This window comes from Labeo rohita, chromosome 5, assembly GCF_022985175.1.
Source record: "Labeo rohita strain BAU-BD-2019 chromosome 5, IGBB_LRoh.1.0, whole genome shotgun sequence".
NCBI lineage: Eukaryota > Metazoa > Chordata > Actinopteri > Cypriniformes > Cyprinidae > Labeo > Labeo rohita.
This window is the reverse complement of record NC_066873.1, coordinates 6784562-6800290: the sequence shown is the minus strand read 5'-3', so window position 1 is coordinate 6800290 and position 15729 is coordinate 6784562. Positions and strand designations below refer to the sequence as shown.

At 38.6% G+C, this 15729-nt stretch overlaps 1 protein-coding gene across 4 annotated transcripts; it reads right to left on the bottom strand.

Annotated features, from left to right (window-relative positions):
- Positions 1 to 4194: 4194 nt before the first annotated feature.
- Positions 4195 to 15519, bottom strand: pax8 (paired box 8). Of its 4 annotated transcripts, XM_051111187.1 has the most exons (12): positions 15393 to 15515; positions 14918 to 15068; positions 11888 to 12053; positions 10849 to 11046; positions 10670 to 10746; positions 10455 to 10580; positions 9922 to 10091; positions 9738 to 9843; positions 9179 to 9421; positions 8969 to 9070; positions 5634 to 5720; positions 4195 to 5182 (listed from the first exon to the last, which is right to left on the bottom strand). In XM_051111187.1, exons 2-12 carry the CDS (start codon positions 14937 to 14939, stop codon positions 5112 to 5114), a joined length of 1368 nt encoding a protein of 455 aa, XP_050967144.1. In that variant the 5' UTR covers positions 14940 to 15068; positions 15393 to 15515; the 3' UTR covers positions 4195 to 5111. The 4 variants fall into 4 exon arrangements, with proteins under 4 accessions (XP_050967144.1, XP_050967145.1, XP_050967147.1 ...); XM_051111188.1 differs by lacking the exon at positions 14918 to 15068 and having other exon boundaries at positions 15393 to 15519; XM_051111190.1 differs by lacking the exon at positions 9179 to 9421.
- Between the last annotated feature and the right edge of the window lie 210 nt (positions 15520 to 15729).

Genomic DNA, 15729 nt, shown 5'->3' with positions numbered 1-15729 from the left:
AAATTATACAACTGAAATAAACCGACTGTTTGGCTTAATTGTCTTGAGGCATTTAAATAAAGTTAAAAAAAAGCATGGTCCTATTTTTATGGAGAAATTCCCTACCTGCTCAAAATCAAACATTTGATACAATATAAGTTTAATCCGTGACCAGGAAGTAGGTTTGAATGTGAGTAAAAGCAAAGCATTCAGATCCTGTTTCTCTAATTTGTATTTGATTTGCTTGCGTGTATGCATGCTGAAATTAGTACTGTGGTTCACTTATTCTTCATAATAAACTATTCCTGTTTTTATACAGTGTTAGAAGTTCAGAAAAAAAGCTAATTATTTGGCTGCTTAAAGTTTTAAATACATTTGGTTCATCAGTGTGATTTCTGTTTCAATGAGAAAATTTGGCCAAATCCAGTGAGAGACTCAAAGTTCTAGTTGAAGAATTAATTGTCGTATGTAAAGGAAACACAGTTACACTGTAGGACAACTTTGATATATATATAAATATATATATATATATATATATATATATATATATATTAGTATAATATATATAATATATAATATACCAATACTATTATTATATATTATTATTATTATTATTAATAGTATTATATATAATATACCAATACCAATAAGGAATTTGCAGCATATAAACATCAAGTTCTGGTACTTCTGATTGGGCTGAGGCTGGAATTTAGCGAGTTGGTGTCAGGAGCATTCACTCAGTATTATTATCTCATTATTATCTCATTTTTGACAAAGATGGCTTTTAGCTGGTTTTGCATTTGAACTCTTCATATATATATAATATATACCAATACTATTATATTATTATTAATAGTATTATATGTAATATACCAACACTAATAAGGAATTTGCAGCATATAAACATCAAGTATATTCATGCATTTAAACTGATATTGTTGTTAAGTGAACAGTGCAGTGCAAACAAACAAATATACATGTACAAAGTCTAAATGAGGTAGGTTGGGAAAAGACTACCAGATGGAAACTGAGGAAATCCCTTGTCCGTTTTTTTTTTTTTCTTCACACACCTTTTCATAATGAACCTGTTTATGCAGCTTTATTAGGGTTGGATCTGTACTTTTGAGGAATGCTGTCCACTCCACATAAACCAAACACACCACGGAGGACAATAAGGCTGTATTTGATTTGCTTGCGTGTATGCATGCTGAAATTAGTATTGCGGTTCACTTATTCTTCATATACAGTGTTAGAAGTTCAGAAAAAAGCTAATTATTTGGTTGCTTAAAGTTTTAAGTACATTTTGTTCATCAGTGTGATTTCTGTTTCAATGAGAAAATTTGACCAAATCCAGTGACAGACTCAAAGTTCAAGTTCAAGAATTTATTGTCATATGTACAGGAAACACAGTTAAACTGTAGGACAACTTTGATGATTTTTTTTTAATCCACTTCAAATGTTGACTACTACTGCTAATATATATATATATATATATATATACAGTAGTCAACATTTGAAGTGGATCAAAAAAGTTAATTAAAGTTGTCCTAAGACAAGAAGAGGGTATTGTTTTGGATTTAGGACAACTTTGATGAAAGGTTTTGATCCACTTCAAACGTTGACTACTGTGTATATATATATATATATATATATATTAGTATAATATATATTATATATAATATACCAATACTATTATTATATATTAGTATTAATAGTATTATATATAATATACCAATAATAATAAGGAATTTGCAGCATACAAACATCAAGTATATTCATGCATTTAAACTGATATTGGTGTTAAGTGAACAGTGCAGTGCAAACAAACAAATATACATGTACAAAGTCCAAATGAGATAGGTTGGGAAAAGACTACCAGACGGAAACTGAGGAAATCTTCTATGCGTTTTTTTTTTTTTTTTTTTTTTTTTTTTTTTTTTTCATACACCTTTTCATAATGAACCTGGTTATTATGCAGCTTTATTAGGGTTGGATCTGTACTTTTGAGAAATGTTGTCCACTCCACATAAACCAAACACACCATGGAGGACAATAAGCTCAACAGAAATGATCACTAATTAATTGCCATTGAAAAGGCTGCAAATTTGATGTTGTAAACTGACAGCGTTTGCTGTTGAAATCAATTAATGAGGCTGGTTCATTCACCCAATCTGGGTTAAGTGCTTCTGTCAAAGCTACAATGACCCTCTTCACCCACAAATAACCAGCAGACTGAGGAAGAACAGCTTCATGATGTCAGCTGACACTGCTCTTAATTTATTTTGGCAGACCGACTGTTCTAGAGGGGACTTGGAGTTTGTTGTTGACTACAAACGCAAAGTTTCCAGGCGAGTAGTGCAGGACAGGGAGTGTAAACGTTTGGCCTCTCTTTGAAACACACATGAAGTATTAGCACACCAACAGTGAGCTGCCTTCCTGGCTGAAACTCCTGAAGGGCCCCTGTCTGCCTGTTATTTGGCTCCTGTGATGATAGTAACACATGCCCACACACTCCTGGCCCCGCTCTCTCTCTTTCTGTGCCCTCTGCCCAGCCCCATTTTCAGAGGCTTTGTCCTCTCTCAGCTGTTCCAGCCCGGTGCCCGTATTGTGCTGCCGGACTCATTACTGGCAAACCGACAGCCCGAGCGCCATGCTAATAGGGCTAGAGTCGCCCTGGGCGAGGGGAAGGGAGGGGTAACAGTGTGAATGAGGCACAAATACAGAAAGAGGCTGTTAAAAGAGACGGAGGAAGTATTATCATTGCATTTATGGCCACACATTCATGTTTTTCTCACTCTCTTTAGATTTCAGCAGCATCAAGGTTTGATAGTTGTGGTCATTACGCAGCGGGCAGGAGCCCAGTTGGCAGCACTGGCAGACATTTTTTGAAGTTAATGACAGAAGGGGATTTTGTGTCATTTTTGCCTCCATGAAAGGCGCACACACATTTGTACATTTTTGCTCCTGGTTACTCGTTTCTGCGTGCTTGAACAGAGAAGTTTAAATGTTTTCAGTGAGTGCGTTTGCACGCCCAAAAATACAAAATTACGAAAAAGCAGCTCGTGTTTTATAACTTCACAAAGCGTTTAAGTGAGTTTTGAAATTACAGAGTTTTTTGTTTCGATGTCAAAACGTAACTGGACAAAAACGCAAACGGACATGCGCACAAGAACATGAGCGGCGGTGAAGTTATTAACGAACAGAACGGAATCGGAGTGATTTTCCAAAATGTGTGGTGATCGGGTTTATACTTTTCCTTATAAAACACCGTTTACGTGACTTAATATGTCAGGATTACGGATGATTGGTTTATGTACGCATATGTATGCATTTGTTACAATTTAGTGTGCTAGGCCTAATGCACTTGTTATAAACATTAGTTTTGCCATAAACACCCATTATCATTCTTTCCTTACACTGTAATTCAAACTGGTAGCCTAAATGGGAAATGTTTTAATTCAAACTTGCTTAAATCGTCAGCGAAAGACCGCTGTCACACGGGGAAGGTGATGCTCATGTGAGATTTCACAATGTAGAGCTACTTCATTTCCAAACTGTTAAACTGATGTTATTAACATTCCCTGCGCTTCCGTATATTTACACAACATTCAGTACTCACACAAAACAGAGTAAATATCGAGGGTCTTCGGCGGTCAGTGTCTTTATTGTTCAGGATTCTTGTCGTGTACCGGAGCCCCAGGCGCCCGTGTTTTCGGTTTCCGAGTGTAAACGGCCGCTCATTCATCACGCGCGCGCGTTGGATCCAGGTGGGCCGCGGCACCGTCGAACCGTGGCCTCGTTAAAGAGCCATTATAATGAGGCCACAAAGAGGCGAGAAATAATTGCAAATAAAAGTACGTGATGCAGAAAATAAAAAAGGAAATTAAACAGATGCGCATGTTTTCAGGATCATTGCTTTTGTCCCTTTCATGTGTTCCGTTAAACCGCTGACTGGCGAAAAATATGCAACATAATAAATTATGGTTTTCAACAGGAAAATAGTAGAAACGCCATAATCATCACCGCCAACAACCATAGTCTAGCAGCAGCCTATGTAATTAGTCCTACGCCTATATTAAAGTTTGAGTTATTGAAGAATAATCATTCAAGCTGTTTGCTTCTTATATTCTGACAATATGGAATATAATTACGCCTATTGTTATTGAACAAGACAAAAAGGAGGAAAACACATGTATGGACTTTGTCATGCTTTATTTAATTCAAAATAATTCTGTAGAAATTATTAATTTACATTTGAATAATATAATTAACAGTACAATAAAACGTAATCTCTGGAACTCAAACTCGTTTAATCATAGAACATAAGCATGATAATAAGATGGAAAAAATAGAAGCGACAATATAAACATTTTAAAACTAACGAATCCCCACACGGTTCAGCCCTAATAATCATGTGTAGAATATAAATGAATTTCATTTTAATAGGGTTTTGCCTTCTCTACATTATTTACATATTGCCCCAAAACATTAAACTCCTGTAATGGTTTGGACTGAATAGACTATGCGGCTTCTGAATGTGATGTTTTTGATCATCCTTATGGATTTGGTGGACGATTGTGAAATGCGGCCCATTGAAGACAAAAATATCCGCTTGTTACATTGTGTTAGGTTATTTCAATGTCGTTTAAATAGGCCCATCCAATATCAACTCATTCAGCTCGAATCCAACACCAAAATGTCACGTGAACAACATGGCATTTACTCCTTTTCTTAATCAGTGAAACATGTTCCTTATGTTCCGTTAAAATAATTTATACGATTTTAATTTATATAGTTTAGTTGTGTGGATATCGTTGTCAGTTGCGTAGTATTTGTGAACCGTGTACACTTCAGATGCTTCAGCTGCTAAAAACAGTTTGCAGAAATGTCTTTGGCTACAGAGAAATAAAAAAAACACAGGTAAGAAATGCACTGTTTGGTGGATAAAGATGTAAACGTGTGGTTGTAAATGGCCTTTATTCGGGCCGTGAACAAAAGACATAAATAGGCTAGTTTTACAGGCAATAAAAGGTATAGTCCGTCAATATGTTTTCGTTTTTCTTCACTCCTTGTGTCTTTCAATTGGACACTCCACTGTAAAAAGAGAACGTCATCTCCATTCTTCTCTGGTACTAGAGATGATCGTAAGCCGCGGTGGAGGGAGGCGGCGCTCGCGCGGCTGAACTGTAGTAATACGGGGAACCTGCAGGGGGAGACATCAACGTGAGTCCATCAATGTATTATAGAGTATAGTGAGGAGTCGAAGTAAAATAAACATTTCTTATGTTATATTATTTTGTATTGTTGAAACTCAGTTGGTCTGCTCTGTAATTCTAATTTAATCACGAGCTGGAGGGCTAACGGCCGTCTTGTGACTGTGGCATTATTTCTTTCCACAGAAACACTCAACAGCCTGAAGGCACAAAAAGTTACTAGCAGAAGGTAAACTTACTTCAGAGGACATGTGACTCAAACTTTATGCAATAGTTGAAGGGCATGGCGGTCCCATTTGGGTATACAAGTCATTTTATTTGTCACATGTGTAGCGAATACCCTCTGCTAGACAACCATAACCATGTGGAGACACCCACATTTAGAAAACGAAGAGAACTTGAAAGTCCTCAGAGACACACTGTTGATACCACTCAGTGTACCTAATATGCTGGAGTTGGTGAATCTCCAGGCGTCACTGTAGGATGTGTACGGTGCGTGGCTATAGGTCTGGCCCGTGTACTCTGGACCTGCAGGTGAACACATGTCCATTACAAACACATTAAACAAGACAACAGCAACAACAAGCATGCAGCAAACAAACTCCTTCGATGACAACAGATTCAGACTCAGACTCTCATCCTGTAAGTGTTGTGAGGGTCTGTCTGTGCTTTCGGCAGCTTGAGCTCTAGCACATCATTCACTCGGCGGTTAGAGGCGCTTGTAAACCATTAATCCCGCAGGCAGGGCAGGTGGACGGCTGCTCACTGGTGCATACAGTCAGTCTGCTTTAGCGTCTCTCCATCCCTCACTTCCTCCTTTAGCCATTCATGCTCTCGCCGCCTCCCTCTGCCATTCTTTTTTTTTAACATTCCAATATCTAATTGGTAATTATGGGAGCCGGATTGAATCCCCCCCCTTCAGTGAGTAATTGTGTATGAACGCTTCCTCTCAGCGAGCCCACCAGAAAAATAATAAATCAGACCCTCTCATTTCGCGCTTGGCAGGGCAGACTTCATATGAAAAAAGAAAAGTGCATCAGAGTCTGAGCAGCTCCATCGAGCTCTGCTGCGTTTGCCTCATGCTCCTCCTGCCGTTTGTTCCTTAATGGAAATACTCTTTGTATATGCTTTCCATATAGATTGTGCATTCATTCAGGGTTTGCATTCCACCTCAGACTGTCTTTCTCTGTCTCTCTGGGACTGATAGCCATGATCCCTCAGTGGGGCCCCTGTATGGTTCCTGTGGCGCTGTGTGGTCGGGTGAGAGGGGGCGCCGCGGGCAGCAGGGCGGAACTCCTGCTCCGTTCCCTCCATTTGCCCGGACCTGCTCTACCACAGCAAATCAGCTACTGATTAACCCACCCGTCCCTCTGTTAATCTCTAAACCGCCCTCCTGGCGCTCTCACATGCTCTGTGTGCTCCTCACATTCACACTGCACCATGTTTATCACAGCTGTTTTCAGAGAAACTGCACTGATGAGAACGCAGAATCACAAAACTAGATTTTTACATTTCCTGAAATAAATGTGAGTGCCTTTGTGAAACTCAGCAGTACTGGATTGTTGCTATGCATTTACTTTGAGCTCACTGAGCAGATGTTTTTATCCAAATGAGGAACATCACAAGTAATTTGTCATCATAGCATGCAATGGCAAGTTGAAGACTAAGCTAGACTAGTACACAAGCTAGAGTAGGGGTGAAATGCAGAAAGGAATAAATAATAAATAGGAATCACAGTAACTGCCTTTGTGGTTGTGGATTCGTTGTGCAGTTGCTAGGCTGCTCTGGGTGGTTGCCCAGGTGAAAACAAGTGCACTTCCATAATGTACTTAAAGTGTTCTATTTTCACACACTAATTTTGTACTTAATATACAAAAAATGATTCTTTAGTACTTCTTAAGATAAACTTAAGATCATCTAAGTGCACATCAAATGTGCTATTTTGGGACACCATGAATATGAACTAAAATGTGCTTTTAACATACTATCTCTGAATTAAAAAAATTGTAGTACACTTGGGTGTACTAGTGTATGTAAGAGGGGTTCAAGCAGGGTTCCTACAGGGTTTGGAAAAGTATGGAAGTATTTTCCAGGTCTGGAAAAAGAAAGCAGAGTATGGAAAAATAATTGTGTTTCCCGACTTTTGCCCCTATTTATTTATTTATTTATTTATTTTTATAATAGAAAATTAAGAATTAAATTAAATTATTTTACAAGAAGTGAGGTTTTATAGCAGCTGTTTAGTGATTCTTTAGTGATTATCAAATTCGACTGAATGAATTCAAGGTGCACTTTTTCATGATGCAAAATTCAGGTTATAATATATAGTTTCTTCTCACTATATTCTTAGCACTGTATTACATAGCCTCAAGGATGTTTGCACAAATAAAAAAATATATATACAGACTTTTATGTGCGCACAAGAAACCATTAAACTTAGCATATAGGACGATGCACACTGTGCCATCAGCCCATTTCACGGCGTGGTTTCACAGACTATGCGTTAAAGAGACCCGCGGCCTTGAAATATGGCATACCCTAACGAAAGCCAAATTTTACAAACTTTTTTACAGTACTAGTCTTTTTTATAGACCCTTGAACTAAATGGTAAATGCCATCAGCCCATTTTGTGTAATGGTTTCTCCGCTGCAACAGAAGATTGGTTAAATTGGACATTAGCCCTTGATATAAGAAGTACTACCATAAGAAAAGCCAAATTTTGAACAAATACCTCTCTGTTAATTCAGGTGCATACATGCTCTTGTTTTATTCAAGGTTAAACAAAACTAGAAAAGGTTATATAAAACTAGAAATTGTAATGCGTAAGCATGCAAAAAACTCCCATGCGCATGTAAATAGTTTCTCAAGGGCACAAAAAAGTGTCTTGTGTGCGTGTCTGTATTTTTATTTATTTATTTATTTATTTTATTATTTGTTATTTTAGGGGTTTTGTATGTTGTCACTTCAAAAAAATCAACTAAAAAAACATGAGAAAATAAAAATAATTACAGATGACTCTACTATATACCAAATATAAAGCTGACAATAATGCTCTATGAACTATTTATGAACTGGGTATACTAGGAACATCCAGGCAGGTGTGTTGCGGAAAACTGGATCTAAACTCTGCAGGACACCGGCCCTCCAGGATCAAGTTTGGTGACCCCTGTACTAAAGAATCATTTTTAATATATTAAGTACAAAATTAAGTACAAAATTAGTGTGAAAATAGAGCACTTTAAGTACATTATGGAAGTGCACTTTTTTTTCACCGAGGATGGCTGGGCCATACCCTATAGTCCTGTGTTTTCAGCCAGGTGTGCTTCACAGAGGTACTGTATGATTTTAATGTTGTCTCAAATGAACAAATCTGCTGTATTTCACACCAGTTCTTGAAATTAATTTTGAACTCTCTGGGTAAAATGGTTCGATGGTTTGATGGTTCACATACATCCACCATAAGAAAAAATAGTGCAAAATATTTTCAGAACAGCCAGTGTCACTTTAATTAACTCCTTCCCTTATTTAGATATTTATTGTTAAAAGTTTATAATTAAGCAGATATGTAAGTGTTGTTTATTGCAGGTGTTTTCGAGCACATGACATTCTGCCAGATCCAGACCAGATACAGTCAGCTGTAACCCATTTACATCAGGACATAAAGTAATCAGCGCCTTATTTGAATAACTCTGTTTGATAGAAAAAGTCTCCTCTGAATAGTGACACTTGCCTTAACAAAGGCGCTAAATGCATGAGAATTCAAAAAGCTGGCTCACCTGCTACCATCCCAGTGATGGTGGACGATGAGAAGCCTGTCTGCGTAGCCGAGGGGATGTGTGGAGGATAACCAGGCAGCATTGAGCTCGCCACATCTCTGCCTAAAACAGTCAACAAATCCACTCATTGGTTTGTCCTACAATACTGAATACACTGGACAGACCGGGAAACTGCGATGACGGATGCATAAGCGATGTGTGAAGCTTTACCTGCAATGAGTGGAGGGCTACTAAACTGCCCGTGCACTGGGGCATGATGGGAAAATGAGCTGAAGCCATGAGATAAATGAGTGGCATTGCTGCAGCTGTTAGCAATGGGCACTGATGACGGGGCCGAAATGGAAGTGAGCTCCAGGAAGGCTGAATTAGCTGTGATGTTGGGGGAGGGGCTTGAGCTGTTCACCTCAGGTGACATTTCCTGTTTCAGACAGAGTGGGAGGGGCTGTAGAGCTTCTGAGGCGGAGCAATGGGTTGACAGACAGGTGGAAAAATTAATGTATGAATGTTAATTGATGTGCAACGGAATGGATTACAATAATCACAGACAGCATAAGCACATATGAAAATTGATGACGAAAATGGCGAATACAGCAATTAAATATGAATTATGAATTTGGGGAATACAGGATTGAGCGCTTTGCTAAATGAAATGTGTAATGTGCTGCTGGACACAGCACACCATCAGTGTCTTTTCGTATAGTAAATATTGTTCTGATAAGGACAATAAATGAGGAATTAAAGGCTTTTACATATGGATTCTGGTTATTACCTGCAACCACTGTGTATCCCTGATGTGCTGCTAGGTTTCGACTGATAGCTGAAGCGCCTTTACCCTCGTCCAAACTGCCATTGATGAGCGAGAGAGGATAGAGCGACTGCAGGAGACAGAGAGTCAGTAGCTGAAAATCCATGTGTATATGCGCAGTGATGGGGACAGCATTTTGCTCCACTACCTGCTCTGTTTTGCTGGCCGCAGTCTGGCTGAACGTGTCGGAGCTGTAGTGGTGACGCTCAAAGCCACAGTCCAGGTGCGGGGATGGGAAGTGTTCGGTCCTCAGCTGTTTCCGGGGTCCGCTGCCGCTGCCCTGAGAGTCCACACTGTGCCGACAGCTCTCCTGATCACCTGAAACACCAATGGAAGTGCATTACTTCTTTATTGATAACAGACTCTTTTTAAAACATTTGAGTTGGATACAGAACTTTCTGCCTTAAAAATGCCCTATGCCAACTGCATCAACTAATCCAGTTTCAATACATTTGTTCTCATTCCAGCCATGCATTTTTCTTAAACCCGTCTCCTAACCCTACCTGGAATTTCATTTAATGTTTCAAGATCAACATTATACCTCATGAAAATAGCAGTAAGGAACACTGGAGCATGTCATTGTTTGTTCATTAACCTTTACTGAGGTATGTTTAGTGCCTGGAGGTTCTGGCATCGTTTAGAACCGTCTGAATCAGCACACTGATAGTGTTTCAGACTCACTGTCATCATGGCTCCTCTTGCCCTCTGTGCTGGTCTGTGGGATTCCTAGCAGGCCGCTGATGGAATAGGTGGAGCCCAGAGAGTCCGACTGAGGAGATTCTGGAGGAGTGACGGCTGAACTGGGAACTGTGAATCAAACGGGCAGTTTATTACTTTATTACATTAAACATCCTGAGCTAAATCAGATATTATTGTGAATTAGTGGGTGTTCTTACTCAGTGTATGTCCAGGACTGAGGCCTTTACTGTCCAGAGGCAGGTTGAATGGCTGTTGAACTTTTGTGCGAATAATCCTTTAAGAGAAGAAAACAGCAGGTTAGCAGAGTTAATCAAAAAGTAGGATTAAATCTGCAAAGATATTTATAATGGTCTTTGATGAGGTCAGTGTTCAGTACCTGTTGATGGAGCTTACACTGGGCACAGTGTCACCGTCACAAACGCCTTCGGCCAGCAGTCGGTCTCTAATCTCCCATGCAAACATGGTCGGGTTCTGCCGCTTGTACTCCGCTATCTTCTCCACCACTTTAGGAGTCGCCACTTTCGGCTTTGAGCCCCCAATGACTCCTGGTTTAATGCTACCCGTCTCATAGTACCTGAAACAGAAACAACCATTAAAACAAAACATACACGCAGCTGCTGAGAGTGAATTTCACTGACTGCTTTCACTGCTTTATTCTGTCACCCGTCTGCTCATTTATTCTTCTTTAATTTCTGCTAGATTCGCTCTACTCTCAGTCTGCTCACTCTGCATGTATACATCATGCACTGTGCTGTATGCCATCTTAGACTGTATATTGTGTGTAACATTATATATATATATATATATATATATGGAGTACTTGATATGGGTGGTTACTTTAGAGCAAATCAGCACAAGTTCTTGCAAGTGCAGCTTGGTCAATAAACATACGTCCTGAATCTGGCAGAATGACAATCAGTGTCTGATAACATTTGCCGGCGTTTTTGTGCCCTTGAAGGGCTCTTCGGGATTAGGGACACTATTTGTAGGGACGTTCCAAATGAAAATGAACAACTGAGTTCCTTCACAAAGGGTCCTAGTAGAAGTCCGTTAGTGAAGGGAACATGTGATGATCACTTCACGGAAGTGCTTTGTGTTTGTGATCACGGGATCTTCAGTTAGGAGATCTTGCGATACATTTTAAAACAAAGCTGGGGTTGATTTTGACTTCACATTCAAATGTAAACAGAACAGAATGATTAAATTTGTCTTTATTTTAATGTAATACAAAATATTTTTAATCAGAGATAGAAATATGATTTAAGACGGTAATGTAAGCAAGTTTAAACAAGTTTAGTTTAAAAAAAAGTTTAATAGTAAATAAGACACAATATTTGAATAAAATAACAATAAGAAGAAAAATTTATTTGCAACCACTGTGCTGAATGCTGCACTGGCTGCTCTGGACTGTTTACCTGCCCAGGATCTTGCTGACGCAGCCGTGACTGACCCTCAGCTGGCGGGAGATGTCACAGGGTCGTACGCCCTGGTGCGCCATGTCCACAATCCTCTGCCGGATGACCTCCGGGAGTGGGCGTCCGTTCACAAACATGCCACCTAGTTGATTAAGACCCCCATGACCTGGGGGTGAAAGGACATGAACACACATAAACATCACGCCAAATGTGTGAGACAAACGTGCACAATGAACACTGCCTCTTTCAGTACAGGTGAATTTAATTTGCCTTATTACAGAAATCTAGCTAACTACTGAATCACATTAACACTCTTCTAAAAAGTTATGTATATTCTCAACAGTGTCCAGAATAAAACCTTTCCAGATTCAACAATCTCACAGACAGACTTGAAAAGATGTCATGTCATCTACACTATGATGTCTTCAGCATTTCTGATGTTTTCTTAGTTTCTGTAAACCCAGCGGACACTCTCACCAATTCCACACTCAAAACAATAATATAAAACTCTAGTTCACCAAGCTAACTGTATGCAGACAGCTTCTGGTCTAGACCGCTCTGTACAAGTTTGCTGGAAAAGGTTCCATATCTGTATCTCATGGTCCTGTGGGACACAGAAGTCCTGTAGAATATTGTGATTTACTGACTGCATTAAACTCACCTCAGATGTAGAAGAAATTATGATAATATATGTACTGATAACACCGACTCCTATTACCAGTTTTAGCCGTAACGTTTTTGTGTCTTTGAGTATAAATAACCTGTTCTAAGGTAATTAAAACTATAAAACGTAAAATTTTATAAGTGGGAAAGAATAATGTTTGAAAAAAATGTATCCTTTGCACTGAAATAATGGAGAGGGAGCTTAGGCCCAAGTGTAAAAATTACAAATATTTAAATGTAAAACATACGATGTTCATAAGGAAACTATTGTTCAGTAATAAGAAATCATTATTACTAATATAATTGGTTTTGTTTTCAGTGTCAGGATAATGGAACTGATGATAAGCAGCAGATGTTAATGTTCGTTTTTTTATGTTTTCGCCATGCGCCCTTTTGTGACGAAATTTGTCCGCGCTCGTGTGTCGTGCTGCGCCGCACCAGTGACTCTCACAAGCGCCTCACTTTTAATTTAACCCATTCAGTCTCTTCTTCCCCTTTTGCTCTTTTGCAGCTTTCATTTCCACATCAAACGGTGCTATTAACGGTGTTAGCGGAGTGTGTCAAACTCTCCTCGCCAAGAGTCAGCAAGCGACAGGATATTAAAGCAGAGAAACCCCAGGAGAATAGACACACACACACACACACACACACACACACACACACACAGAGAGAGAGAGAGAGAGAGAGAGAGAGAGAGAGAGAGAGAGAGAGAGCTGAAAATCTAAATGGTGACCTTTCATAGATTTCAGTCGTATATATATATAACAGCTAGTTCTAAACTAATCCGCACAATAAAATTTAATTTCACAATAAACAGGGGTAGGTTTTTTTGTTTTGTTTTGTTTTGTTTTTTTCATTCGTTTTCACAAATAAGAACAAAAGACATTAAGCGCAATTCTGGGTAAAATTTTGTTTGCAAAATGCTTGTTTTGTGTATAATGCTTTGGGAACATGTAAACACAGATTCCAAATGCTGTACCAATTTAAGTTCGTTTTAAGTTCATTTTCCAGCAGCCAAATCTAATAGCCTAGTTTTATTGATGGATTAAATTTTTTATGCACATTATTAATAGAGTTTTTAACGCGACTTTTTTTTTGGATCATGGCCTGAACTACAAAAATCTATTGCGCGTCGCTTACAAAATAGTTTTAACAATTTATTTACAATTAATGTTTACTTGTTATACTACAAATGTTAGATCTAATTTCTTCTGAAATTATGGATCTATTCCCTACAATTAATCTTACGCAATTTCAATACAATTTTAGTACCCAAATAGGGTGAAAAACATGAGACGAAATTCCATCAAATTAGGCCATAATAACCGTGTTTAATTGAACAATTGAACATAAAAATAATTTAAACATTTAAAATGATACGTTTAACAACATGGACAACGAAATATTCAGGTAAAAAATGAGACTGAAATCGTAAGGGAAAATCTTCTCCACAGAAGTGCTATATATGATGTTGCATAAAACAATTTAAAACATATTATAGGATGTAAAAGCAAACTTATAAAACGCATCTTCAATACTTTCAATAAAATAAATTTCATGTAAAAAAAGAGAAAACGCAGGAAAGCGGTTTTCGGGGCCAAACACGAAAACTGAACGATGTCCTTCCCCATCGCCGCTCTTATATAGTCGTAAATTGGGGATATATATTTGTCAATATCAAGCACCAGTGTCCAAATGTCTGTTAGCTACTAAATTACCAGCAAAAATCCATGTGTTAAAATGTGGTGTCTGCAGCAGGTTTACTTGTTCAATTTCTATAAGCTTTTATTGTTAAACTGAACACCAAACTGATTTAAACCATTAACCTCTGAAGGAAAAGTCAATATCTGTACGAGTCTAACTCCTCTCGAGATGTCTGCTCCCTTCTTCTGCACTTCAGTTGTTAGATAAACTATTTAACAACAAATTCATTACGAAAGTTTATTTATTTATTTTTTACATTTTCGAAAATCGGGTTTGTGTTATGAATGTAGAAATATCTATTTGTTATATGTATCAGCAAGTTTACCTCATATAACATGAGACCAACACGGAGCGCTGGAAATTTAGCCATATAACACATAACTTCCCATAATAAAACCACTACTGCCAATTTTACATTTCCTATATTTCTCTTACAATGGATAGTAAATTAACAGTAGCTATTTGTAAAATGAACGAATAACATAAAAGCAAGGTCTGTCTGGTATTCGCTGAATAGCTTCTTGAACTGAATGTCAGTTTGTACAATGATGAACATTACGCTGCCTATGTGGTAAAATATAATTTAAATTGATAAATTTAGACATTTCAGGTGATCTACAGATTCCGCTATAGATTTCAAAACAACTCGTTTATTGTTTTTACCTCGCCCAGTTGTGTTGGACATTTCTCAGAGAAGTCTTGGTCTCTTGATGTCCTGGTTATATGTCCGAGTGTCCACTCTCACTTAATTTGCTGTGTTTTAGTCCATATGAGGTCTTGCGTGAAAATATTCCTGCGTGGATAGTTTTATTCCCTGCAAAAGGACATTTTATGGTGAACCTGACAGTTACGGCTATTGTTATTATTCCTAAAATGTATTAATGACTATTTGCATCAAACAGCCTCCCATATTTGATAGGTAAGCACTTTGTTTAGTCGATGAGTTAACGCCAAGTTCCTCGTTTTTAAAGAGACTTCGCTTGTTTACTGCGTGTTATAGGCCTACTATGAGGCACAGAAGTTGTTGTCTGAACAGTCTGCAGTTATCAATAAGTTTACAGCTACCGACCCCATTAAATCCACATCAAATCAATGCGCAAAATTATATTTAGGCTAATGCATGTTAAGCATGTTTTACCTTTTGGAGAGGAAACGCTTGTAAATATCCGACGGATTTTATCCAACGCCACAGTGTCAGTTAAAATGGCACATATTCTGTTTGGCTGCTAGATCGAATGGATTAGAGTTCCTCCGGTATAACGGAGCCGTAAGAGCGCCTGACGGGCCCGGCGGAGGTTTTATCCCGGCGGCTCTCCGGCGCTCAGGACGCGCTTCGACTATTGGACAATCGATTTAGGGGCGGTTCGTGTAGCGTGACGTTTCCATCGGGGTGTCGCCCAGACCAAAGCGTACGGATGGATGATTCTGGGTGTTCAGGCGCTTCCAGAACACAACAAAACACCGAGCGATACGTC

Excerpts from the sequence above, each read along its gene's own strand:
- pax8 (XM_051111187.1), bottom strand. The coding sequence starts at position 14,939 with ATGTCCAACACAACTGGGCGAG. Across the intron at positions 9,422-9,737 it reads GGGATACACAGTGGTTGCAG|AAGCTCTACAGCCCCTCCCA; the intron begins GTAATAACCAGA and ends GCTCCGCCTCAG. Across the intron at positions 9,071-9,178 it reads TAGCCCTCCACTCATTGCAG|GCAGAGATGTGGCGAGCTCA; the intron begins GTAAAGCTTCAC and ends TGACTGTTTTAG.